Source organism: Didymosphaeria variabile (genome assembly GCF_027946475.1).
Source record: "Didymosphaeria variabile strain IMI 356815 chromosome Unknown scaffold_8, whole genome shotgun sequence".
Classification (NCBI taxonomy): domain Eukaryota; kingdom Fungi; phylum Ascomycota; class Dothideomycetes; order Pleosporales; family Didymosphaeriaceae; genus Didymosphaeria; species Didymosphaeria variabile.
The window spans coordinates 1,656,468-1,682,141 of record NW_026611627.1 but is presented as its reverse complement, the minus strand read 5'-3'; the positions used below and the strand labels follow the sequence as shown (position 1 = coordinate 1,682,141).

The window sequence follows — 25,674 nt, the reverse complement described above, 5'->3', positions numbered from 1 at the left end:
CTGCACTTTCCCCAATATGTTCACACCAGTTGCTTTTAGTTCTTTTTTTGCGTTCATGCAGATACGGAGGAACTTCGGACATCGCCGGCCCAAGAAACCTGCGTAGCTGGTGCCGCATCTACATAAGAATTAGCTTGGTGAAGGATGGGAGTGCAACACTGAGAAGGATATCTAGGGAAGAGTAGAGCGGGGAGGGTGATTGGGGAGGGAGGGAAGAAGGGATGTCCTCTATGACGCTCCCATCCTCTTTTCTGCAAGGGGGCAGGCGTCCAAGGAAGCATCACGGGCAACCAATACAGTTGCTCCTCGTACTCCTTCTGGCATTGCCACCATTTCTCGTCATGTTCCTCGTCGTGCGGAAGACTCCACACGATAGGCTGATCAGGTAATCCGTCACGATTCTCACCGAGGTTCTGTGGAATCAGTATAGTGACGATAGGCTTCCTTTCATGCATGACAAGCACGCTCAACTCACGAAGCGTCAGCCTGTCACGACTCGACGCGCGCACTTCGTCAGATAATGCCACTCTTCTCCACAAGGAGCGTGCTTAGCGACGGGGAAGTTGGCGAAGGAGAACAGTATGCCACCGAGCAGGAAGGAGAGGAAGAAGGCGGAGGCCCAATGGATTGCGGACATGGTTGCTTGGTGTTGCCTGGCAGGACTCGACAGGGGATGTCGTCGTGGGCTGGAGAGGATTTCGGTCCGCGCACTGTTCGTGGGTAGAGGAAAAGCAAGAGTGGTGCAAGGACATAGTATTGGAATTTGTTCTATGCGCGGGTGGGTTGTGATTGGATAGAATGAGTAGTGGGAGAGTATGGGAGGGTGTGGTACTGAGGGAGGGGAGGTCGACATCCACTCAAGTAAAGACTCTAGGCCATATTCCTAAGAGAGATGTGATGGTAGCTCTGGGCGGCTTTTTGAGCACTGCGTGCATGGGCAAGCTTTCTGGACCTTGTTGTATGCCTGACAATGCTGATACTAGCTAAAAGTATATCTTACACATCTATAGCTTACTCTTGCCAACGCCCCACACTTCTGCACCAGGATTATTGGTCTTCTTTCCCACAGTGCCTGTCGCGCTAAAAGGCCTGTCGCCATCCTGAATGTAGAGATCCTGTTTCGATTGCAAAGTTTCCACTGCCTCGCGTTCGATTCGCGTCAACAGTGCCTCACATGTTGGAATATCGTGAATAAGTCCTATGACCTGACCTGCTGTCCATACCTAGACTTCGTTAGCACGTGGTTCGGAACGCTACCATGGGCGACCATCGCGCAGGCTCCACTTACACCAAAGTCCTTGTCACCATTCAAGAACACCTGACGCCCACGCTTCCCACTGACGTATTCCGCCACCTCCTCGAACTTGCCAGTTGTGCTCTCCTTCTCGACCTTGACAGCTTGCTTCGCAACGTTATTTCCGAACAGACGCGTCGTGTTCCTCCACCTCCTCAGGACAAGCTCCGTATCCGTTTCCTGTGCGTCGACAATGGCCTCCTTGATCTTCTGGTGGATAGGCGCCTCAACGGTACACATGAAGCGGGTACCCATGTTAATTCCACACGCACCCAGCGCCAGCGCAGCAGCTAGACCCTGGCCGTCTGCGAAGCCGCCCGACGCGATAAAAGGCACGCCGCCGAGCGACTGGCGCGCTCGGCTTAACAAGATGAAATTTGTGATGTCTGTCTCGCCCACGTGTCCGGCGCATTCGAAGCCGTCAATGGAGAGGAAGTCTACGCCCATCTTGACGGCAGATTGTGCGTGCCTGATCGTCGTACACTTGTGTAGAATAATGCAGTTGGCAGCCTTCAGTTGCCTGATGACCGGGCCTGGACTGTTTCCAGCCGTCTCTACAATCTTAATCCCTTCGTCAATGATGACTCGAGCGTAGGCGGCGTAGTCCGGGGGTACGAGAGCAGGGAGGAGCGTCAGGTTTACGCCGAATGGATTCTTCGTCATCTGGCGGCATCGTCGGATTTCCTTGCGAAGGTCTTCGGGCGTGGGTTGCGTGAGCGCTGTTAACTGCATGTGTTAGCCGGTCTCGCAATGCAGAGAGATGCGAGCAGCGTACTATGCCTAGACCACCAGCGTTGCTGACTGCACTGGCGAGTTCTGCATAGCCGACCCATTGCATGCCACCCTGTACCACGGGCACTGTTCAGGTTGTTAGTTGTAGTTCGTACGCACTTTCACATGTACGTGCCTTTGATGCCAAGTGCCCGCGTCAGCTCAGTGTTGAAAGGCATGCTGGTGCTAAGAAGCGAGACCAGGAAGAGATGGGTGACAAAAGCTATGAAATAAGAGAGAGAACTGAAATGGTGTGATATACAGAAAAGGCTACGAAAGATACATGTTCTCCATCGGCCGTTGGAGCCCGGGGTCTGGGGTTGGTGTGGGGAAGTCGCTAACCGCGAGCCGAGGTAAAACGCCGAATCGAGCAATCGATGGTGAGTAATCCTGTCACAGGCGTAGGCACCGCAGCATGTGGTCGGTGAGGCACCACAGTAGAGCTGCGGATAACACCCAGCTGTACAGCGCGCCAGCTATCTGCTCACCCTAGCACACTTTGAACATATGACCCAAGTTTCGATGAAAAGACGGCAGAAAGTTCTACCTCGATAAATATATATATGGCCAATCCTGACTTGAGACTTGCAAAGTGTAGTCTGGAGGATAATAGATATGCATTTGTAGGCAAAGCAAAGGATTACCGCATCCATGGATCCATTACACCATGTCACGTGCATGCCGACCCCTCACCGAATAACTGAAAACATGAAGCTCACTCTCGCACGCTTGCACGAAAGGGTAAGAATCAAATTCTGAATCTCTATCAGCTCTATAGACGCATCGGTTGGAATCAGACAAGCCACAACAAAAACAGTATAACTATCCACCATGTCCCGACCAAAGATAGCAGTCCTGGACGACTACGCCAACTTTGCGCCCCAGTTCCTTTCCCAGTTCTCAGATCGACTCGACATCGAGTACTTCCCGACAACCTTAAATCCAAGCGTGCCGGCTGATTTCGAAGCCCTGGTTCAGCGCCTGAAACCCTTCCCCATTATCTCGACGATGAGAGAGCGCACGCCCTTTCGCAAGCCGCTGCTAGAAAACCTGCCCAACCTCAAGGTTCTCCTGACGACGGGCATGCGAAATCTGGGCATTGACACTGACACGTGCAAGGAGCGTGGAGTGGTCGTGGTTGGAACCCGGGGTGGGGGGAAGAAGGTGCCACCAAACTTCGATACCACTAACGAGCAGACGTGGGCACTGATCCTTGGGTTGGTCAAAGGAATCGCGGAACATGATGTGCTGGTCAAGACCGAGCCTAACAGGTGGCAGGCGACTATTTCTCTCGGACTGGCTGGAAAGACGCTCGCGTGCTTTGGCCTCGGACGACTCGGTCTGCAGTGTGCAAGAACCGCCATTCTGGGCTTCGGCATGAAGGTCGTCGCATGGAGCCCGAATCTGACGCAGGAGAAGGCGGACGAAGGCGTGGTATCCGTCGGTCTCCAACCGGGAAGCGTGCAAGTGGCGACAAGCAAAGAAGAATTGTTCCGCGCCGCCGACGTTCTCAGCGTACACCTTGTCCTAAGTGAGCGCTCTCGGGGCAGTGTGGGCGGGCCGGAGCTGGAGTGGATGAAAGAGAGTGCCGTGTTGGTCAACACCAGCCGCGGGCCACTGGTTGACGAAAATGCAATACTGGACACGCTCAAGAAGGGGAGAATTCGAGGCTTTGCCGCTGATGTCTTTGACACGGAGCCGCTTCCGCCGGACAGTGAATGGCGAACTCAACAGTGGGGTCGAGATGGGAGGAGCCACGTCTTGCTCAGCCCGCACATGGGCTACGTCGAAGAACAGACGTTGATTAACATGTATAGAGATACAGCAGAAAACATTAGACAGTGGTTGGACGGTGAGGAATTCAAGAACAGAATGATATAAGTAGAACGACTACAAATTGTCGTCGAATTTGATCTAAACTTTGATGGCCCCGGTCTTTGTGCCCGACACCGTTCTAACTGCCTGGACAGCGTCCGGCATGATGTGCCGAAGCGACCCTTCTTGCACCAACTTGATGACCTTGGGCCACGTGTTCGCACGGTGGTCTTGATATCGCAGGTCGACCATTATTGTACCCCACCGCATGAATGACACCTTCTCGAGCGGTATACTATGATAAAATAGTTCCTTTGTCATCTCCGTTTGCACACGTACATATACATATAAATACACTACTCCTTGCTCAACTTCCGCAGAGCTTCCCTAACCTTCGCAACCGCCTCTCTAGCCCTTTTCCTTTCTTCCAATCCTTCGTTCTCGACGGCCGCACCAGGCCCGCCAGCGTTGATGATGCTCCTGACCAAACCCTCCGTCCTCTTTAGCGCCTGCCGCCCTTCTTCCTTCACTTCGACCTTCCAGGCCTCTCTCCCATTTTCCCACACTTTCTGCATGCGTCTCAGTGAGAACGTCAAGCCGAGGGCGGCCACGGCACTCGCTTCGAAAAGGCTGACCGTAGACACGGAAGCGTACAAGAGGACTGACAAGGCTGCGGAAAGAGATGTGGTGGAAAGTGTGGTCAGTATGAGGCGTTGCGCGAGGGCTTGGAGAGGAGGGAGTGTGGTCGCGAGAAGAGTGGTCCGGGCTGATGAAAGTAGAGCGGGCCACGGCGTGGGAGGGTTGACCGCGGTGGAAAGTGCTGTTTCTTGGTTCTCTGCAATTGAAACTTCGTGACCTAATGCATCTGCTGGAGTCTTGAAGTATGCGTCAGCCTCGCCGTAACCGGGCGAAGACCGCACCTCGTCCGGAAAGCCCGCCTGTTTCATCCTGCCCGCGAGATAGACGGCGTCTTTCTCCGCGCTGACGAGCCATCTTCGAGCGATAACCTCCTCTGTGATCATGCCCACGTCGTCGACCCTCCAGAAGAGTTTCCACCACGCGAGCTTACGCCAGTTCTTCGCCGCGAAAGCTTCGTCGAGGTCATCCCTCAACTCGCGGTGTGATTTTTCTGCCCACTGCTCCAGATATCCAATCATTTCTGCACCGAGTTGCTCCGGCGTGGTGGTTGAAATGAGCACTTGGAGCTGTTGAGCATCTTCTTTTGTGATTGTAGCTTCTGCGTCATCGAGCAGGGAGGAGATGAGCGCCGTTTGAATGGGTTTAATGGAAGGTTCGGATCCAAGTTCGGAGGTTATCCATTTGGAGACGGTGGGGACACCGCTGGCGAACCAGCTCCGTTCGTAGGTGACAGCGTTGGCTACGGAGATGCGAATGGCGTCTAAGCCTTGGGCACCGACTGCGCTATTGATGGCTACCGTAGACTTGGAAATATCTGCGCCATCTGAAGCGTTTGAAGGCGCAGGAAGCTCGATAGCCAACTTGACCATGTTCTCCGTCTTTTCTGCGTTATCCGACGTGAACTGTCCAAATGCTAACGCACTGTCTAAGTCCTCGCCCAGGACGAGCGTCTTGTGTACTGGGTACGGCACAGGCGTACCCCTTGCAGAAGTAGCCTGCAATTTCGGCACCAGCACTGCGTCCTTTGAGCGTTCTGTCGTCTGCGCAGAGGCTGAGCTGGGAGCATTGATGTTCAATGTCGACACCAATATCTCCAGATTATGCGTCTCTAGAACTCGCGATGGCACGGAGAGGATCTTGTACAAAGGACTCGGCGCATGTGCATCGTTTTCGTCGCCGAAACTGCATGATATCAGTCTTACATCCACAACATAAACACTATCCTTACCGTAGCAGTACAGCTCCTTCCTCTGGACTCTTCTCTAGCCTCTTCTCCCACTCAGCCTTCTCCGCCAACGGATCCACAACCAACAATCTCGCTAGTCGCTGAGCGCCAACCTGGCTGTTCAACCCTAGCACAGCGACCCTGGTCACCGCATTCTCTACCGCTAGCCCTCTGAGCGCCAACTGCAGCCGACTCAGGTTGACATATTGCTCTGCCGCATTACTCAGCCCTGAAAGCGCATTATAAAGCTCCTCGTTCCTCGGTGGTACGTTCGGACGGTAGTTGATCGCAGTCGGCGAGACGTGTGTGGATGCGGAACGTGTGCGGAGGCTTAGGGCGGATGAACTGACGGCATGGCGATAGCGCAGAGAAATCGCAAATCGGTCAATTGCTTTCGCTCTTGAACGTGGAGCTATTCGCGGCACGCAAACCGCCCATGGAGGCATCGGAACGGGACATGTGCGGCGCGGGAGGAGAAGTTCTTGGAGGCAAGATGTTGACGTCGGAGGTCGATGCGCCGACCGACGCGCGTTGATTGGTCGACCTAACCACCATATTAATTCACTCTTTCGCCCCGCTCGCGGCACAATATACACTCTTCGCGAAAGACGCTTCTTGGATGTACGCGAAACTACTGATCTAGTTCTCCGAGGGTGTATCATTCTCGAAAATGTCGAAAACCGTGTTGATCACAGGAGGTAACCCTCCCGCGCTGCATCTTCGCTGGTAAAGTCATGAATACTATGTTGACTCATAGACAGCAAGTGGTCTTCTGGGATCCCAAGTACAAAAGGTCTTCGAAATAGATGGCTGGAAAGCCACAGGTACGGGCCTCACTCGGACCAGCCCACCAGAGATCATCAAACTAGACCTACTCGATGCAAACAACATTGAAAGAGTCTTGGACGGAGTGAAGTATGCATTTTCAAACAAGGGATTCTTCTTGGCCGCTGATGAAGCCCTAGACCTGAAGTTGTGGTACACTGTATGCTCGACGGTACATGTTCGAAACAAGTTTGGGAACTTACCTCAAACAGGTGCCGCAAATCGCTTCCCAGATTCCTGTTCCGCGAACCCGTCCGCTGCCCAAGCCCTCAATGTGAATTCTAGCAAAGATCTGGCTGAAGCTACGATAGCACGGGGTATCATACTCATCTACATCTCCACGGATTATGTCTTCTCCGGCCGCAAAGGCGAAGCACCTTATCACCCCTCCTCGAGGACTGACCCCCCAAATGTCTACGGCCAAACCAAGCTCGACGGCGAGAAAGCCGTACTGAGCGTCGCTGAAACCAAGAAGGTGAAGAACAAGATTGTTGTGCTACGCATCCCAGTCCTCTATGGCAGCGCAAACGACCCTAAAGATTCCGCCGTCAACGTTCTCATGTCGCAGCTCTGGGAATCTCAAAAGATTCAGCCTGGGCAGCCGAAGATCAAAGTTGACGACTGGGCGTTGCGCTATCCGACAAACACTTCTGATGTCGGCCGCGTGTGTCGCGATCTTTCCACATTATATCTGGACCCGAAGAATATGGAAGGAGAGTTGCCGAGTGTGCTGCAGTTTAGCTCGGAGGATAGGATGACGAAGTGGGAGATTGTGAATGTGTTTGCGGATATTATGGGGCTGCCTATTGATGGCATGGAGGCTTCGGTTCCAGAGGAAGAAACCGGAGATGGAGTTAAGAGACCATATGATTGTCATTTGGATACAGGTGCACTCAAGGAATTATATATCGATATTGGGACTGTTGATTTTCGGTTTTGGTGGTAAGTTCCAATTATGACAGCGATGAGAACTGATTTGCTTATTACTGCAGGCGTAAAGAAGTTGGTGCGTTCCGTTAGCAGAACGCGGCATTGCGGTTAGACTGCGTCCAAATAGTAGAAGATGCGTTTAGAGCTTACGAGGGTGCAGGTTGTACCAGTAAACTGATATAGAACGGCTCAGAGTCCATACATCTGCAAGCGCACCTCGGCGTCGGCCCTCTACTAATACGTAATCACCAACTCCTCGCCCTCCTCGGCATCGCGCGTGTTTGTGTAAATCTCATTGTCAATGCTGGCATCCCATATCCTGCTTAAGTTCGGCTTTCTTGGATGACGGAATAGCGACCACGCAAGCACCAGCACCCCAAGCTATCCCTTCTCCGTTGCCACCTGGAACGAGTGCATCGACACGATCGGTAGCTCGACAATCAAGATCGAGTGTTTTGTACCGGTGGAGCTCACTAGTGCTAATAGCTGGTCTACAACTAGAGAACAGAATTTCTGGTACTGCCTGAACTCAGTTTATCCCGAAGTGTTACTGCTTGCCACCGCCCTTAAGCTGTCTGGCAGGTATGCGCGGGGAACGAAGGAAACTAAGCCAAAACCTTATTAGACCCAAGGTTTCTGTGTACTACGACCTCTCGCTTCAGAGACGTGCGACAAACCTGGATACTCCCATACCTGTTGACCTCTGGGCGGCTGATTTGGGTGCGAGGCAAAGCTTTCGAAATCCGGCGAAGTGCCATACAGTTGGGTGTCATTGATAATCGGAGGCCCCCATTGAGGATCGTAGAAAATCTGAGATACCGGAACCTTGTCTGGGAAAGTCATCAGGAATGTGAGGCTGATTCAGCCCGCGCAATATAAATTCTGTTTCGTGTACCTTGTACCTGCAGCGTCCCGCTATGCGAACGCTGTCGCGACAAATGGACGATTGAGAGCTCGCGCTGCGGCACAGTCGTGCCCACCCGGGCGGCTATATGAGAGCATGGGGGCCGCCACAACCGTTTATGTACTATGGGGACGCCCCGTGAGATCAATGCGAAATCGTATTGCGAGGCGGTTCGTGTGCGTGCTTGGATTCTTTTTCTTATTGTCGGTTCCTTTAATTTTTCCCTTCGAAAGTTGTGTCATTGGTGTATCTGGCGCTTTTTGGTACGCCAGTCGCGATGGACGCATTCGGTACTAGAGCAGCACCCGCCCGCTCGAGCTTTCCCAGTTCGTCGCTGCACGCAACCTCAACACTCAAGAGCATTTTCAAGAGAAGAGAGAGCAGCAAATCTAAACAATGGAAGCCCCCGGCGCTGCACCCCTTCACTCTCGCCATCGCCATCGCGACACCGCTCGCCTTGATCGTCACACTTGTACTGCTGCTCAGGCGGTCGCAACGAGACAATGGCATTCTATTCGCGCCGGATATCAATGCTCTGCCGCTTTCGCGGACGTTCATGTTCCAGTATTTCCCTACGATACTGGCAGTTGTGTTCAGCATCTTCTGGGCGTGGATTGATCTCGAGACGAAGCGATTGGAACCTTACTATCGGTTGAGTGAAGAGAATGGTGCACTGGGCAAAGACAGCCTCTTGCTTTCTTATCCATTTGGTTTCGTACCTTTAGTACCCGTGAAGGCGTTTCGGCAGAGGTGAGCCTTATTCCGTTATGTTAACATATGAGTGGGAGCGAGCGATCCCACCCAAATCGTCATCGCTACGGACGCTGATTGCGATTTCATAGACATTGGCCTGTCTTCTGGGCTTCTTTCGCCCTGTTGCTTGTCACTTGGGGTCTGGTACCTACACAAGCGGGTATCTTCTCGACCGAGCAGGTAACCCGCAACGTATCTAACAATTTCGACGTGTCAACGAGCTCCATGCCTCTGAAGCAACAGACAGACTCAATCTCGTTGAAGTACGCTCAGTCAGCGTATGGAATTGTTTCCCTCAATGAAACACTTCCTTCCTTTATGGCACGCAATTATACGCTTGCACCCTTCAGACCAACTGCACTGGACAAGCAAGACGCGGAGAGCTTGGAGACAGGTTATTGGACTGCCCCCACAACGCTCTATAGTCTCGACTTGTACTGCGAACCTGCTATGCCATTCAACAATCAGGGGATAATGGGGTGGAACAACTCCGGCTGCGCAGTTATAGGTCTCGAAATGGGCAACCACACAATCGGCGAGAAACTTGTTGCTGGAGTCAATCCATTATATCAAGCCTTTTCAGCACAATATATTGGCTTCTGGAACAAGTGGGGTTTTGCTGATTTCGACCTCAGCCAAACTTGTCCAGCTGCGAAAAATCATACATTCTTCGCAGCCGTCTCGCGAAACAAAGAGAAGGACGCCGATCCTGCACAAAATATCACTGCGATATTTTGTGAACCGACCTACTACGCGCAAGAAGTCAATGCAACGGTGGATAGAGCTAAGAAGCAACCTGTACGCGTTGTTCCCTTGGGACCGAAGCAGCCTCTCAAAGAAACGAACAACATCTTCAATACTACCCTAATGGAGATGCTGCTTAATGGCGGAATTCCTCCAGACCCTCCTCGTGAGAATGAACTACCAGGTCGAAAAGTTCCCAATTTTATTGAGCAGGTCATGGAGAAAGGGTTGACTTGGCCTTCCGATAGGCAGCCCATGGTTGGATTCTCTACCATGGTTGACGATACCCCACTCGAAGATTTTCTTGACTGGAAAGTGCTGGCTCAAACCTACGCAAAGGCTTATCGGTTGGTTTTCGCACGTGCGATGGCGGAGGTTTTGATCTCGAATTCCAGCTTCACCTCCACGCAAGAGGTCGCAGGGTCTCGGTCAATAGCCACAGGTTCTGTGGTGCTCGAGCCGCTGTTCACGTATATCGTGATTGGGCTCTTGGGCGTCATAGCTGTTGTTACGATGGTGTTGTTGCTCCTAAGCACTACAAGAACGTTGAATCTACGATCAGATCCGACTACGATAGGCACCGTAAGTCACACTCCAAGACATGTACAAGACACAAGCTAAAAGATTTCATCGTTCAGGTGATGGGCCTGGTAGCAGACAGTAAGGCCCTGCTCCGAGACTTTGAAGATCTCGATTGCTGCACGCTTGAGCAGATCCAACAATCTGTTCAGCAGAAACGGTACCAGCTCGTTAGTCAAGATGATCAGCTCAAGTGAGTATCTTTTTGATGCTGCAAGCCTTTTTTACTAAGTGCATTGGCAGCTTGATTGAAAGACGACCTGCCACAGCGACCAAGAAACAGAGAACTCCTCGAACAAAATCGTCTCTCCGAACAGTATCTACAAAAGCTATTGATAAGCCTACGAGGCCTATCGAATTTAGTTCGCGGATGTCAATGCTTTTTATTAGCGGTTTTATCGCCCTAGCTGCGTTGTTGGCTACCGTGTTCATCAAAGCAAGAAAGAATGGTGCGTGCGCTATGGTGGTCAAGTCTGTGTCATCTTACATAATGGATAAGACCACCTGACATATAAATATTAACGTACATAGGACTTCCCTTGCCCTCTCCGAATAAGTTCGTGCAGAATCTACTCGAAAACTATATACCCACCGCGATTGCAACGCTCATCGAACCGCTGTGGGTCCTGATCAACAGACTTCTATGCTTGCTACAACCCATCGAAGAGCTACAAACCTGCAACGCAAAGGCGAAGGACTCCATTGACATAGATTACAGCTCTCTTCCCCCTCAGTTGGTCGTTTTCAAAGCATTACGTGCCCGTCATTTCGTGCTAGCTGCTGTCTGCTCTATGGCTCTCCTAGCAAATGTACTTTCCATTGCATTTGCTGGTCTTTTTCACCACGATATGGTTGTGGTCCTCAAATCGGTATGCCCCCAGACACTCCCAGGCGTTACATTCATTGTGACAAATGCCGTTCTCTAGAGCATCTTCGATTATATTGTGTATTGTTAGCTGACAGATGACTCTATCAGACAAGTTTTGAACAACCACATGATTTGAGGTTCGTCTCTATCAACGGGAGCATTGGTCCCATCGCGATACGATCTAGCGGTACGGACGGGTCGCCATCCGGTGCATATCGTGGCGGAGACGGCCGTGATCAATTCTACATTCTTGGATCGAACCTCAGCAGAGCAACACCACTACCCCCATGGACGGATGAAAAAATGTTTTATCTACCTTTCAAGGGAGATGGTGACGGCAACGCTGCCAGCCAGGATCAATTTGAGAGCGAGACAGTCACACTGGGCGCCAGACTGAATTGTGAGGTTGTTGATCTTAGAGACATAGGCTTCAATGCTCCTTCGAAGTCTGGGGCAGTCCTCAACAAAACAGTGCGCATGGATCGTAGTCAAGCCGACTGCTCTAGCAATAAAGACGCTATCGTGGTTATGGGCCCAGGAAACAATGACCAGGTGTGCCAGAATGGCACTTCTGCCCTGGAACTTGTCCTCACCCTAGAAGCTACAGGCGCCAACGCCACTCAAGAAGAGAAAGAGGTATGTATGGGAACAGTGATACTAGGGTGGATTCGCAACCCAGAGGGTTCCTGCAAGTCGCCCGACTTGACGGCCGAGACGGCGAAGGACTCATTGTTCATTCAATGCCAGCCAAAATTAGTTAGTGGTGAGTAACCCCGGCAGCTACTATGCGTTTAGGTGAAGGACGTTCGCTTACCAGAGTAACTCGGCGACAGGACGTGCGCTTGTTCGAGTAGATACCGATGGCAGGCTTACCCAGACACCCCAGCCTGTCGAGCCCGAGCATACTCTTACGGAAGCCGAAACGAGACATATGTTTGAAAATGGTCCTTTTGATCTCATTGCTCAGTCGAACCGATACATCTTTTCTTCCAACGTGGCGCCGTGGCACAACGACAGCTACCCCACCGACTTCTTCAATTATTTCCTTGGACAAGCGACCCTTGGACAAGCGACCGACCACAGTCGATTCTTAGATCCAAATCGAAGCCCTCCATCGCTCGGAGACGTTCAAGAATCTCTTCAGAAAAGCTACGCGAGCCTCTTTGCCGTATGGCTGGGCGGGAACAAAGATAGCCTGCTTATGCCTCAGTCGAACAACAGAACAGGGTTGAGTACTGGGCGGCGAGTGGTGAATGAAGAGCGCATATTCATGTCAATACCACTTTTCGGCATTGCCCTGGGCATTTTGTGCACATACGCTGTCGTTGCATGCATGGTCTATCTCCGACGCCCGGGGGAATATCTGGCGCGTCTACCGACGAATCTGGCTTCAGTCATTCCATTATTTGCAGGAAGTACTGCAGTGCAAGGAATGGGAGGAATTTCTGGAATGCCGAATAAGGCGCGTGCTTTGCACTTCCAGAAGCTTGACTACCACTATGGCTATGGCAGCTACATTGGTATTGACGGTCGGGTTCATATCGGAATTGAGAAGACACCCTTTGTAAGGCCGTGGAAGAAGATCAATACCACTTGAGTAAGCGGAGAGCGTGTGGCGAGACTGTCAGGCACTACCTGACCAGTGGCCCTCTACCAGCTGAAGGTGCACAAAGGCACAGCCACAAGATCGACGCCACAATTCATGCGACGATTCTTTCGCTGGCTCCGCTTCGTCGAATTCCGGCGAACCCGATTATTGATCATCGGCCAACGTTGTCGCCCCTAGGGTGGTTAGGCCAAGGTGCGAAGGCGGTCGCGAAGGGCTGCATCGGGGTCCGGAGGAATTGTCACCACAATGTGCTGAGGTATTCTAGGCTATCCTGCCAGCATCGTGTATTGCACTCTTAGGATTACCTACCGGTCCTTTTATACAGTACAAGCTTTCCAACCTCCAGTCGCGTGGGGCTTGACAGATCCGCAGCCTTGCGCCACTCCATCGGCCCACTTGGAGTCGTTTCACGGACTCCGCGAACAAAAGAACGAAGTCCTTCGCACAGCAGGCCCAGCGACTCCAATAAATACCGGAGATGCTGATTGTTTTGAGATTTTCTACCAAGAGATCTAAAGCCTGGGCATGAAAAGCCCAGCTTGCAAAAAGCACTACTGTGTACAGGGTGGATATTCAGCAGGAGTCGGACCCCAATGCTACCACGGGACGCGTGGACTGTGCTATTGGGAACCTGGTCCTTACGAGAATACACTGGGAAAGCCGATCTAATCCTGTGAGCCTGAGCAGTCGGAATCTTCGAGAGCGTTCTCACGATCACTCTTGTTGGACCCCATACGCCATCTCGCTGTCGGCCTGCAATAATCTTGTGGAGATGCTGCTCTTCGACACTTGAACCGGGAAGCTTGACGAGCGCCAATGCCACACCAATCGTATTCCTAAGAAGGCATGTGGTAGATACGCAGGAGTTTCTAGTGTGATGATCCTTTAAGGCTCGCTGGGTCTACAATTAAGCTTGACTGTGCCACGACGACGCAGCCGCTGGGAACTCGCCTAATCCCGGAAAACCTTCTTTCGTCCCTCTATGCGTGGAACCGCCGGTGGAACCTTCGCTGTGGGCCAATCTCCGCTTCACGGCTTCACCGCTGCACACTCAACCCGTTCTTTTGTGCATCATGGGCAAAGTGAGGACTCAAAAATATACGATCAGGCTGATCTAGAAGCGAAGTCGGAATATACGACACAGTGTGCTTACGCGGAAAATATGTGCACAGTCATCTCACTGAATCCGGGGACGCGCGAGAGGCAGGGGCTGCCCATGATCTCCCGCCGTCTGGACGCCTCCCGACCGGCCTGCAATGAATCTGCGACACAAGCTCTTCCGGATGCTGGCCTTGGGCGTGTCGGCCACTTCGGCGCACGCGGGCGCAACGCTTGAGAGCGCGGCGGCAATCAAAGGGAGGGTCACCGAGGGCCGTTGCGCGCAGGGTCGCACACGGAAGCTGCTGGTCTTGGTGGCTAATTTGCGTGATGTATGGGCGTGTGCAGAGGGCCGGTGCAGGCGAATGGAATGGCAAGCAGTGTGCGTTATGTGAGTCGTGTTTCATCCGAAGTCATATCAGGTTAGTTCTCGCTAACCAAGCTTCACAGCGCCCGCGAGGCACCTTATCGATTGGTATTTCGGCGGAGCCCGAGGTGGGAAGGCGACCGACCTTGACATGCCTGACTCTGTTAGCCCGCCCCACGTCAAACTCCCCCTGCGTGGTTTTACGGAGGATGTTTCAGAAACAATTGTGAATCTCCATCAACAAAGGCCAATCAGACCGAGTCTTCCCCTGCCGAGCCTGATGTTCGCTCTTCCCCGTGCAGGCCATTCGCACAAGCCTTCAGATGGCTAAACCGACTTCAGCCCCTGGCCCGCTTCTCTTCTCGACATGGTTGCATGAAAGGCGTGCTACCGGCCTATGGATGCTGGTCATTCACTGTGATCCGCCGTGGCATTGCCATGTGGGTCGACGCACCCTGGCACGGTACGCTGTGCCCGTCTGATCCCCCAGACCGCCACCGAGAGTGGGAGGAGGTTATAAAGGCCCCGTAGACGGCTGTAGCTGTTCTTTCCCTATCGCAGCACCACAAGCTCGTTTCGTTCCTTCTTCCAACTTTGTACATTCTTCTTTCTAGCTCCAGCCAGCGGCAGAGCATCCACTCCCTGAGTACCATCGTCTTTTGCTGAACTTCGAACGTCTTGAAGAGTATCGACTTGTCTATCTAACCTCCCGCTCCAGCTAGACTAGCACATCAATCAGGTAAGTTGAAGTTGCGGTGTTGATGTTTACATTCTCCTTCGAATCCTGTATCTTGCAAATGTCACTCTGGCGCTGGTGGGCCGCGTGTTGAAATACCTCGAGCCCTGTATAGATGTGCCAGATCTCAGCCCATATTAGTGAGATGAGGTTGACAACAACTAACAGTACCATATAGACCGCATCCTTCGACAGTCGCAACATCGCTCAGCAGGTCTAGCGATTTCTCAACAACAAAACCAACACACTCTTTCAAAAATCATGTTTTTCCAGACATCCGCTCTTATTGCGCTTGCCGCAAGTGCCTCTGCGCACATGGTCCTCAACAGCCCCGTTCCCTTCGACTGGGAGGACTCTGGCACTCAGCAGTCTCCTTTGGAACCCGCCGACTTCCCCTGCAAGCAGCCTGCCGGTACATATGCTGTCACAACAATGAACACTGTCGCTGCCGGTGGCTCGTTGGATGTCCAGCTTAAGGGTGGTGCGACACACGGCGGTGGCTCGTGCCAGTTCTCCATCACCACTGACACCAAGCCTACCAAGGACTCACAATGGAAGGTTCTTCACAGCCAGATTCACGGCTGCCAGGGAGGCGCAAACGATGCCAACATGTCGAACGACAAGGACGACTTGGGCAACCCCAAGATTCCCGTCAAGATCCCCGAGGGTCTGCCTGCTGGTCAATACACCTTTGCCTGGACATGGTTGAACAAGCTCGGCAATCGAGAGTTCTACATGAACTGTGCTCCTCTCACAGTCACCAGCGGTAGCTCCAAGCGCGACACTGCTTCGGCCGATGTCTCTTCTATCCTCGGGCAGTTGCCCGACATGTTCGTTGCCAACCTTCCTCCTACCGAATGCGAGGTCGCCTCTGGCCAGGACTTCGATTACCCCAACCCTGGTGACAGTGTTGCGACTGGTGAGGGAGCCGCACCGGGTACCGCTATCTCCGGTGCCAACTGCGCCGCCGTTACTATCCTGGGTGCTGGTGCTGGACAGCTCGGCAGCCCTGCTCAGGCCACCGCTGCTCCCACCAGCGGTGGAGGTGTCTTCGCCCCTGGCGCATCGTCTGCTGCTGGTACTGCCCCCGCTGCCAGCGCTCCTGCTGTTACCCAGGCGCCAGTTGCCTCAGAGCCCGCTGCTTCGTACCAAGCCTCTCAGCCTGCCGCCACTCCTGTCGCCTCCCAGCCTGCCGCTGCTCAGCCATCCTCTCCGTCTGCTGGTGGTTCCGGTACCGAGACTGGTGCCGGCTCTGGCTCCACCAACGCCTCTTCTGGAGCTGGCACGCCATGCGACACTGAAGGCGCTGTCGTCTGCATTGGCACCGACTCTTTCGGCCTGTGCAACTTCGGCACCGCTGTCGCCCAGAAGCTCGCCGCCGGCACGAGCTGCTCCAACGGCCAGCTCTCTCGCCGCAGCATCCGCTTCCCTCGCGGTACCCTTCACAACCGCCATGCGGCCCTCCACAAGCGCGCCAGCGCTTTGTAAATCCCTGGCCCCATGCTTCTCACGAACGCATTTTTTGGAGTTGGTCACGGTTTGGCTGCATTGGGTGGGGTTTTGTAAATCTAAGACCGGCAGCCTTTTTTCAACATGTTCATACCACCCTTCTTTATAGAGTATCTTTCTGTTTGGTGTTTATCTTCGTCCATGTCTGGGTCTGAGGCCCGGCATGCTCTTGTTACGACGTCTTGTGGTGGACATTGCAACGCTCGCTTTCTTGAGCATACTTCTGCATCGTACTTCTTTGAAGTCCATAGCTTCGCATCGCGTCGAATGCATTCTTTCTTGCAATACTTGCCTGGGTCAGCTTGCCGTGATGTGATTGCGACCCAATGATGCAGCGATCTGAATATGAAACACAAGGGGCTTACGACCTGTGCAGCGTCGGTGATTCTGCTCCATGTAGCACGCAATTCCGTTACCCATGTACTCCTCGGACTAACCAAATACAAAGAGCGGCACAGCTGGCGTGCGTGCGTAAGCTTCGGTGTGATCTGGTAGTCAGACAGTACTCGACAGTGGGCCTTCATAACTCCATACACTCCCTAATGCAGTGGATCCTGGAATGATACGTTCAAGATTCCTGTGCGACCGTGGAACGTGAGGTCGCACCTGCCTTGCTGGAATACGGTACGGTACGAGCAGGGTCGGCCTGGGCGTCTACCGTGTCTGAGAACGCCGCGAAGAGTCTTCATGCACCAATTCGAACGATTGATCATCCAACAATCATATAGACCGTAGAACGTATCTCATAACAAGGCTTTACAACGGTCGATTTGGCCCTTGCAATATGCTCTCATTGCTTACGGGCGATGGTCGTTGCGCAGCTTCCTCTTTAGCGCGCTCTTGCCAAGCTTAGGTAGACATCCCCTCCAGCTTGACGCCTATTTTCTCAGCCCTACAGCTGCCAGCCAGCACAACGACGAGCACGCGACGACGATAACGACAGCGTCCAGATATTCCTCGTTTGTACTCACCGCTCCTGTATGCGACCGCGTATTATTTTGCCCCATTTCCAAGCGTAGAGGAGCCTCGGCCCCAGATTGTTCGCCGCCACCCAAGGGTCTGAGCTCCCTCCCCACCCGCCGCCCCTCGTTGCCTCCTACACCATCTTTCTTCGACGCCTTAGCCACGCCTGAGAGAGATAACTGCCTGCCATGGAGAATAATCAGCAAGGCGACATCGACCAGGCCAAGTACCTCGACAACGCCATCCGCGCCGTCAAGGAGAAGAAGCCGCTCCCTGAGATTGACTTCACCCTGCACACTATGGAAGATGGCACCCAAGTGAGCACCATGGAGCGAGTTTGCAAAGGTATGTTGTTGGATTGCGCCTTGGTTGTGTGTGCAGCCTTGCTGCCTACTACGACCCCAAATCTCGAGGAGTGAATTGGGGCTGACCAGGCGGATTCAGACGTTCAGGCGCCCGCTTTCCACCCGCCCACGCAAGATCAATTCCTGTCGCCACAAGATCGCACGAAACCCAATTTACAATTTTTGAAGCAACACTTCTACCGCGAAGGTCGCTTGACTGAAGAGCAGGCGCTATGGATTATACGGAAAGGCACCGAGGTGCTGAAGTCGGAACCCAACTTGCTGGAGATGGACGCGCCCATAACCGTGTGCGGTGATGTGCACGGGCAGTACTACGACCTCATGAAGCTCTTCGAAGTTGGTGGTGATCCCGCGGAAACACGCTACTTGTTCCTGGGTGACTACGTTGATCGCGGATATTTCAGTATAGAGGTCAGACTTCAGTTGGCGATTTCGGTTGGCATACACTGACGGTCGCAGTGCGTTCTGTACCTCTGGTCATTGAAGATCTGGTACCCGAATACGCTTTGGCTGCTTCGAGGAAACCACGAGTGTCGTCATTTGACCGATTACTTCACTTTCAAGCTGGAGTGCAAGCACAAGTACTCCGAGGCTGTGTATGAAGCGTGCATGGAGTCGTTCTGCGCATTACCTCTTGCGGCCGTAATGAACAAACAGTTCTTATGCATACACGGTGGATTGAGCCCGGAGCTTCACACTCTGGAAGATCTCAAGAGCGTACGCTGGCTCTTTTTCTACCCAATCTTCCGGACGATGGCTTACAATGTCTAGATCGACCGTTTCCGCGAGCCCCCAACTCACGGTTTGATGTGCGATATCCTATGGGCCGATCCACTGGAAGAGTTCGGTCAGGAGAAGACGAATGACTTCTTCATACATAACCACGTCCGAGGCTGCTCCTACTTCTTTTCATATCCCGCTGCGTGCGCCTTCCTCGAGAAAAATAATTTGCTCTCGATTATCCGCGCTCACGAAGCGCAAGATGCAGGTTACCGCATGTACAGGAAAACGAGGACTACTGGTTTCCCCAGTGTCATGACAATTTTCAGCGCACCTAACTATCTAGATGTGTACAACAACAAGGCTGCAGTCTTGAAGTACGAGAACAATGTTATGAACATTCGACAATTCAGTGAGTTGGATTCTGTTGGGTTGGGCTATAGAAACGCGGAGTTGACCGAGAACAGACTGCACACCACACCCGTATTGGCTGCCAAACTTCATGGATGTGTTTACGTGGTCGCTACCATTCGTTGGCGAGAAAAGTAAGTCCTCCACATCCATGACCATCAGACACAGCTAATTGCCACAGTCACCGATATGCTTATCGCGATTCTCAACACATGTTCCAAGGAGGAACTAGAAGAGGAGACGCCCAGCTCTCTCGCATCTGGACCCGCATCCCCGCCTCTCACCGCCAACATGGATCCAGAGTCCACCGAGTTCAAGCGCCGGGCGATCAAGAACAAGATCCTGGCTATCGGCAGACTCTCCCGCGTATTCCAAGTTCTGCGTGAAGAGTCTGAGCGTGTGACTGAGTTGAAGACAGCGTCGGGCGGCCGCCTTCCTGCAGGTACCCTCATGCTCGGAGCTGAAGGCATCAAGCAGGCCATCCACAGCTTTGAAGATGCTCGAAAAGTCGATCTCCAGAACGAGCGACTGCCCCCAAGCCACGAAGAGGTACGAAAATCTCAGGAAGCGAGCCGAGAGCAGGCTCTTGAGAAGGCGAGCAAGGAGGCTGAGAATGATGCTGGACTCGCAACGGTTGCGCGCAGAATCAGCATGTAAGTTGGCCACTTAGTATTGCTGAAGTCAATTACTGATCGAGTTTAGGTCATCTGGCTCCGGACGCAGCAAGCGAAGCTAGTGGAGGTGGTTGTTGGTCGTATGGTAGTTCAATTTGACGGATAGCGATTGGCACTTGTGATTCTCATTAGCTTCGTCCATATACCAAAGTCGGCGTATTGCAGGCCGAGGGCGGGACCTAGAGGCATAGCTATGAACGGAGTAATGTGCTGGTACTTGGAATGATCAGCGTACATGGACTGAACACACTTATGAAATGACCTTATCATACTCTTGCATTTTGCAGTGACATAGCCCGGTTTCGAGGGATGATACCTTGAATGATAAGTTGTAGGCGTGTCATATATGCCGTGTCGACCTTCGAACGCTTCTCATGGCAGTCATCGACTTCCCTATCACAGTCACTTGATACAAGTGAGTCCGTTTCGGTTGTACCACCATGAGTGGGACAGAGCGATAGCTCGTGTTGACCAATCAACGCGAGCCTGGTCCGCGCGCGCCGCAGCCGCAGATCCCTGTCGCGCCCATCGCGACTTCTAGTGAAGCTGTCGAGTGCGCCAGAGTGTCAATCTCCTCGCAAACCCACGATGTCTACAATCACCAAGGAAGCTTCTCAGAGCTCTTATCCGTAAGCGACTTCATCCGTCTCTTGATCTCATGAGCTAATTGTTGCAGCCCGATCCTTCCCAAAGACTTCAACGGCAACCAGCCCAAAACCATCCGCCTATACCCCCTCAGCAACTACACCTTCGGTACAAAGGATGCTCAACCGGAAGAGGACCCCTCTGTGCTCGCGCGCTTGAAGCGGTTGGAAGAGTACTATCAAGTAAATGGCATGCGGAGGACATGCGAAGGCGTGCTGGTCTGCCACGAACATAACCACCCACACATCCTCATGCTGCAGATTGCCAATGCTTTCTTCAAGCTGTACGTTTGCCTCTGCCTGCCGACTGCAAAACAGTGAGCGAAGACTGATGTACGCAGGCCCGGTGACTACCTAACCCAAGACGTTGAGGAGATCGAAGGTTTCAAAGCGAGGCTGAACGAGCGCCTTGCGCCTGTTGGTACGCAATTCACAGGCGAGGGGGTCAACGACGAGTGGCAGATCGGTGATACGCTCGCGCAGTGGTGGCGCCCCAACTTCGAGACGTTCATGTACCCCTTCATCCCGGCGCACGTCACGCGGCCAAAGGAGTGCAAGAAGCTGTACTTTATTCAGCTACCCCGGAGTAGTGCGTTCCTCTTCCCCTCCCTCTCCTCTATTGTCCCATCTATCTGACACGTGAATTAGAGGTCCTTAGCGTTCCCAAAAACATGAAACTTCTCGCGGTCCCGCTCTTCGAACTCTACGACAACACTGCGCGCTACGGTCCACAGCTCTCGGCAATCCCGCACTTACTCTCGCGCTACAATTTCGAGTTCGTCGATGAGAATGGTCAGGTTGTGGCGTGCACGCCTGGCTCTGGGCTTGCGGACGGGAGTAGGCCACAGACGAAGGTGCTGGCTGGTGGTGACGAGGATGTCAAGATGGAGCCGAATGGGGATGCGGCGAGCGATCATACGTTGTCATAGGAGGCAGCGGGAAGTTTCTCGGGCAGGATTGGGCGGCATTAATGGCGTTATGGAGCAAGTCGTGACAATTGAAGGGTTTCCCTTGGGTTTGAGACTGCACTTGGTGCGGAGGATGGACGGAGTGGACTGAACGGGCGTTCTGGCGCTGCTACGGTACCATGTCCTGGAGTAGCACCCATGGTCTCACAGCTTCGGAAGGAATCAGGTTGCAATTGAAGTATATAAATGAAATACTCAGACACTTCTGGATTTCACATTCTTCCCCGTCCTGTACCATGGTTGTCATGTGCAACTAAAGGGATAGAACAAGGTGATGATTGCATTCTGTACAGCCCATATTCAAGATCGACGACAATTGTAAATTCTCCTGTGCTTGAGAGATATGCCGCTATTTACGAAAGACTGACCTCCCCGCGGTAGTGGCCCAAGCTCTTGGTCCGAGGCAATCGAGCTCCAGTTTCGCCCCGCATAACATCACTCCTCTCCACACGATGTAAATAGCACATACGGGTGTTGATCGCAAATCAGCATAACAACTGTATAATCCGCCTCCGAACCCATCAATACTCGGTAGTGCATCTCCAATATGCTCCTCCTCGGCCTCACAGGCTCAATCGCAACTGGCAAATCCACCGTCTCTTCCCTCCTCCGCGAACCGCCGTACTCCCTGCCCATCATCGACGCCGACCTCATCGCCCGCCAGGTTGTCGAGCCCGGGACCCCAGGCTACAACGCCATAGTAGACTACTTTCTGCCCACGACGCCAGATCTACTCCTAGATGCACCGGGCAAACCGTTGAACCGCCCCGCCCTCGGCCGCCGCGTCTTCGGCGCAGGGGAGGAGCGCGAGCGCGATCGCAAGAAGCTCAACAGCATCGTGCATCCGGCTGTAAGGAGGCAGATGTACAAGCAGATGGTGTGGTCGTATCTACGAGGGAGCTGGGCTGTTGTGCTGGACGTTCCGCTGCTGTTCGAGAGTGGTTGGGAAAGGTACTGCGGGACCATTCTGGTTGTAGGAGTCTCTGACCCTGCGATTCAGATCCAGCGTCTGCGTGCAAGGGATGCGCATTTGACTGAAGATGATGCGAGGAATAGAGTTAGCAGTCAGGGCGATATTAGAGAGAAGGCGGAGAGGTGTTTGAGGAGGGGAAAGGGTAAGGGTGTGGTGGTGTGGAACGATGGGGGAAAGGAGGAACTAGAGAAGGAGGTACAGAGGGTGATGGGCGAGATTAGGGCGAAGAGTCCCGCGTGGTGGAGCTTTGTGCTGTGGGTGTGTCCGCCGGTTGCGGTAGTTGCGGCAGGAGTGAGCTGGTATAGGATGAGGGGCGTACAGTTGGCGTGGGAGGCGGAGAAGAGGAGAGAGAAGGCGAAGCTGTAAGGAGGTGAGGCATGTAGGATACCCGATTTGCGAAGAAGTCAATTGGTGTTTTTTTGGTTCGAAGTTTTGGTCCCATGATATTTTAGTCACTGTCAATTCAATTCCTCTTCACCTTCACCAATCCACCAATCAATTCAACAAACGGCTTTGTTCTGTTGCTGGAGCAATGCGGTCAATGTAACACTTTCGAAAACCTCTCCGGCGGATTGCATCAAATTTACCGCTGCACTGTGTCCTCTTGTTGGTTGTGTTATTAACCCTCTGCAAGTCTCGTTACCGTCACGAGGAAGGACCCGATATGCGCATCATATGATCGCGACCCTGCAAGCTCCATTCAGCCCCTGTCTCTTCGCACCTTCCTTCGAAGACGGTCGCAATGCTGGACCCGAACGTCACCCTGTCCGACACACTCACATCCGCCACACACCCATCCCTCGTAGACGATGGCTTCAGTCTCTCTCGGCGCATGCCTTGCGGCAAGAACCCTGACGCAATCGACAATTGGCTCTCGAGCACCATCGCTCCGCCCGTTCTTCCCTCCATTCCCTCTAGTTCCGGTACTATATATACCGGCAGCTTCATCGACGACGGCGCAGACATGCTCTACCCAACACAAGTCATTCCTGGGTTTGGTGTAATGGATAAAAGGTTCTACGGTAAGGGCAAGCCACGCAAGAGCAGGCACGAGGAAGAGTGGACGGTGGAGAAAGAGAGGGCGCTAGCGGGTGATATGTGGAGGAGTCTTGCTATAATGCGAAGCATTGCGAGGGTTGAGCTCAGCGATGCTGACAAAGCTGAAAAAAGACGAGAAAGGAAAGAGACGAACAAAGGCAAAGTGGGCGCTGTTGAAGACGACGGTAGAGTGAGAATAATGAAGCCTTTGATGTGGGGGACTATTATCATTGAAGGCGACGATGGGAGGGTTGTGGTCGTGGATAGGGAGGGGGATTATGATTCTGGAAAGCCGAAAGAGAAGAAGGGTCTAGAAAAGCGGGAAAAGGAGCATGCGGAGCGAGAGAGAGGGAGGGCGAGGGAGCTTGAGAAGGCGCTACAGACGACGAAGAAGCGAGCAGAAGAAAAGGCCAAGTCATTGAGGGAGCGGGAAGAGATGGTAAAGGCGCAGGAGCGATCAGTTGCCAAAGAGCGAAATCGTATGGACAAACACAACCGTCATGGGCATCATCAATCGTTTGCGAATTCTCTCACACCTATACCGGAAGCCGATACGCTCGAAGAGAGCACAACGAGCATCGCATCACCTACAACAATCTTCATGATCGGGCCGCAGAGCGACTGGTTTCCAACGGCCCATGTGCCTACGGAACCATCTGCAGCACCGCCGTCACCTACTGAGTCTCCTCCAGGAGCATGGCCCTCCCCACAGCTTTCACCAGTCAAGTTCGCACCGTCGGTGATGCTAGTGTCCACTCCCAGGGCCCTTTCGACGATTACTTCAGTGACCGACTTCGAAGAACCGTGGAATGAACAGAAGTCATGGGTTCAAGAAGCCTCGGCTTTCAAGCTTCCTTCCTCAGCATCTTCCGTCAAATACTCAGATGCAACATCCTCGACTGTATCGGAGGTTGCTCCGCAAGACTCACGAGGAAAGGCGGCCTCGTCGATCTTTAACGAAGACAAGCCCTCGGGGCATGGGTCGTCAAAAGGAGTAACATCCGTCAGTCGATCCAGAACAGGTTCCATCGACAGCTGGAAAGAAGACGTGGACAAGCGCTCCGCTCGTGGCTCGCCAAAACGAGCAACATCTTCTGGATTCCGCTCCAATGCCATTTGGAGTGAGGACGTCGACCGGCTCTCAGCTCGTGATTCTTCCAGACGACGCAAATCTGGTGAAGCTTCCTGGGCTGGTTTGAACGATAACTGGAAGCGAGACGTAGACACGTCCGAAGGGCGAGTTTCGCACACGACAACACGCTCTCCTATAAAGTCTCCGATCGCCTCGATATCAACTTGGATCCAAGACGATGGGAACAAGCCTTCCTACTCAGCATACCCACCAAGCAAGCCAGCTACGTCGTGGATCTCTGCGTCCACCTGGGATCAGAACGAACACCACAGCCTAGCGCCCTCAGCCTGCTCACACAAGTCAGGAAGTCGAAGCTCGGTCGTCACACCATATTCGTGGAGACGGCAGGTCGAGGAAGTGTCGGATCATTCTACAGTCGGGTCAAACGAATCACGTGCTCCTGCACCTTCCCGGGCGATGTCTCCGATGTCATCAGAGGAGCGCGGTAGCGACGGTGAAGGCATAGAAGAACGAGATGAGGATACGCACTCTGTGAAGACGCACTCAACATACCAAGCGCCCACGGTGGAGGACGCACCGGAGTCAGATGACGGTGCTCTTGAGTGGGATTCTGCCTGGAGTATGAAGGCCGATCAGAAGGATGATGAAGACAGCAAAAGCCAAGCTGGATGGAAGGGCGACCAGGCGAGCGTAGCAGGCAGTGCGAAGTGGAGTGGGAAGACTGGCTGGGGCGGGGACATTGCGCAGGCTGACAGTGTGACAGAGAGGGCGGCTGGGGCTACGACTGGAGATTGGAATGACAAGAGTGGGTATGAGGAGGGTAATGATACATGGCTCAATGCGGAAGTGGGTGGTGTCAAGTTCCGGGAGGCTGCGTGGAAGAGGGAACCACCAGAGGGATCGTGGAGAGATGTGTGATACGGAGCGGAGATGATGATGGAGAGGAAACGACGTTGGATCATGAAGGCATATTCCAAGGGTGCGCAGATGGACCAAGGGTAGGAACTGTCATGTACTGGGACTCGTATACTTAGTACTATAGTTCCGCTCAGCACCCTATCCCACACCCAGCCCAACAATGAGACGGAAGGCGCTGCAGGCAATTGTGACCAAGATTCGTAACACGACGAGGATTGCGCTCGACCGACACGGAGCAGCC

At 53.2% G+C, this 25,674-nt stretch overlaps 10 protein-coding genes across 10 annotated transcripts; 8 read left to right on the top strand and 2 right to left on the bottom strand.

The window, feature by feature from the left end:
- Positions 1–1,004: 1,004 nt before the first annotated feature.
- On the bottom strand, positions 1,005–2,244 carry N0V89_010792 (uncharacterized protein; the record flags this gene model as incomplete). Its single annotated transcript, XM_056219533.1, has 4 exons — positions 1,005–1,223; positions 1,289–2,020; positions 2,070–2,152; positions 2,202–2,244. The coding sequence occupies 4 exons, from the start codon at positions 2,242–2,244 to the stop codon at positions 1,005–1,007; spliced, it is 1,077 nt and encodes a 358-aa protein (XP_056066660.1).
- Positions 2,245–2,896: 652 nt separating this feature from the next.
- Positions 2,897–3,946, top strand: N0V89_010791 (uncharacterized protein; the record flags this gene model as incomplete). Its single annotated transcript, XM_056219532.1, has 1 exon — positions 2,897–3,946. One exon carries the CDS (start codon positions 2,897–2,899, stop codon positions 3,944–3,946), a length of 1,050 nt encoding a protein of 349 aa, XP_056066659.1.
- Positions 3,947–4,236: 290 nt separating this feature from the next.
- N0V89_010790 (uncharacterized protein) lies at positions 4,237–6,203 on the bottom strand (the record flags this gene model as incomplete). The annotated part of the gene is made up of 3 exons (XM_056219531.1): positions 4,237–5,701; positions 5,748–6,089; positions 6,151–6,203. 3 exons carry the CDS (start codon positions 6,201–6,203, stop codon positions 4,237–4,239), a joined length of 1,860 nt encoding a protein of 619 aa, XP_056066658.1.
- A 211-nt stretch (positions 6,204–6,414) lies between these two features.
- On the top strand, positions 6,415–7,515 carry N0V89_010789 (uncharacterized protein; the record flags this gene model as incomplete). The annotated part of the gene is made up of 2 exons (XM_056219530.1): positions 6,415–6,442; positions 6,506–7,515. 2 exons carry the CDS (start codon positions 6,415–6,417, stop codon positions 7,513–7,515), a joined length of 1,038 nt encoding a protein of 345 aa, XP_056066657.1.
- A 1,165-nt stretch (positions 7,516–8,680) lies between these two features.
- On the top strand, positions 8,681–12,118 carry N0V89_010788 (uncharacterized protein; the record flags this gene model as incomplete). Its single annotated transcript, XM_056219529.1, has 6 exons — positions 8,681–9,071; positions 9,314–10,482; positions 10,518–10,672; positions 10,723–10,928; positions 11,011–11,348; positions 11,456–12,118. 6 exons carry the CDS (start codon positions 8,681–8,683, stop codon positions 12,116–12,118), a joined length of 2,922 nt encoding a protein of 973 aa, XP_056066656.1.
- A 3,300-nt stretch (positions 12,119–15,418) lies between these two features.
- On the top strand, positions 15,419–16,645 carry N0V89_010787 (uncharacterized protein; the record flags this gene model as incomplete). Its single annotated transcript, XM_056219528.1, has 1 exon — positions 15,419–16,645. One exon carries the CDS (start codon positions 15,419–15,421, stop codon positions 16,643–16,645), a length of 1,227 nt encoding a protein of 408 aa, XP_056066655.1.
- A 1,172-nt stretch (positions 16,646–17,817) lies between these two features.
- On the top strand, positions 17,818–19,861 carry CNA1 (3',5'-cyclic-nucleotide phosphodiesterase (PDEase) (3':5'-CNP); the record flags this gene model as incomplete). The annotated part of the gene is made up of 7 exons (XM_056219527.1): positions 17,818–17,974; positions 18,074–18,405; positions 18,454–18,711; positions 18,766–19,126; positions 19,182–19,259; positions 19,307–19,778; positions 19,828–19,861. The coding sequence occupies 7 exons, from the start codon at positions 17,818–17,820 to the stop codon at positions 19,859–19,861; spliced, it is 1,692 nt and encodes a 563-aa protein (XP_056066654.1).
- A 526-nt stretch (positions 19,862–20,387) lies between these two features.
- Positions 20,388–21,372, top strand: N0V89_010785 (uncharacterized protein; the record flags this gene model as incomplete). The annotated part of the gene is made up of 4 exons (XM_056219526.1): positions 20,388–20,428; positions 20,476–20,727; positions 20,785–21,032; positions 21,092–21,372. The coding sequence occupies 4 exons, from the start codon at positions 20,388–20,390 to the stop codon at positions 21,370–21,372; spliced, it is 822 nt and encodes a 273-aa protein (XP_056066653.1).
- Positions 21,373–21,958: 586 nt separating this feature from the next.
- CAB5 (Dephospho-CoA kinase cab5) lies at positions 21,959–22,750 on the top strand (the record flags this gene model as incomplete). Its single annotated transcript, XM_056219525.1, has 1 exon — positions 21,959–22,750. One exon carries the CDS (start codon positions 21,959–21,961, stop codon positions 22,748–22,750), a length of 792 nt encoding a protein of 263 aa, XP_056066652.1.
- A 376-nt stretch (positions 22,751–23,126) lies between these two features.
- On the top strand, positions 23,127–25,433 carry N0V89_010783 (uncharacterized protein; the record flags this gene model as incomplete). The annotated part of the gene is made up of 1 exon (XM_056219524.1): positions 23,127–25,433. One exon carries the CDS (start codon positions 23,127–23,129, stop codon positions 25,431–25,433), a length of 2,307 nt encoding a protein of 768 aa, XP_056066651.1.
- Positions 25,434–25,674: the final 241 nt, after the last annotated feature.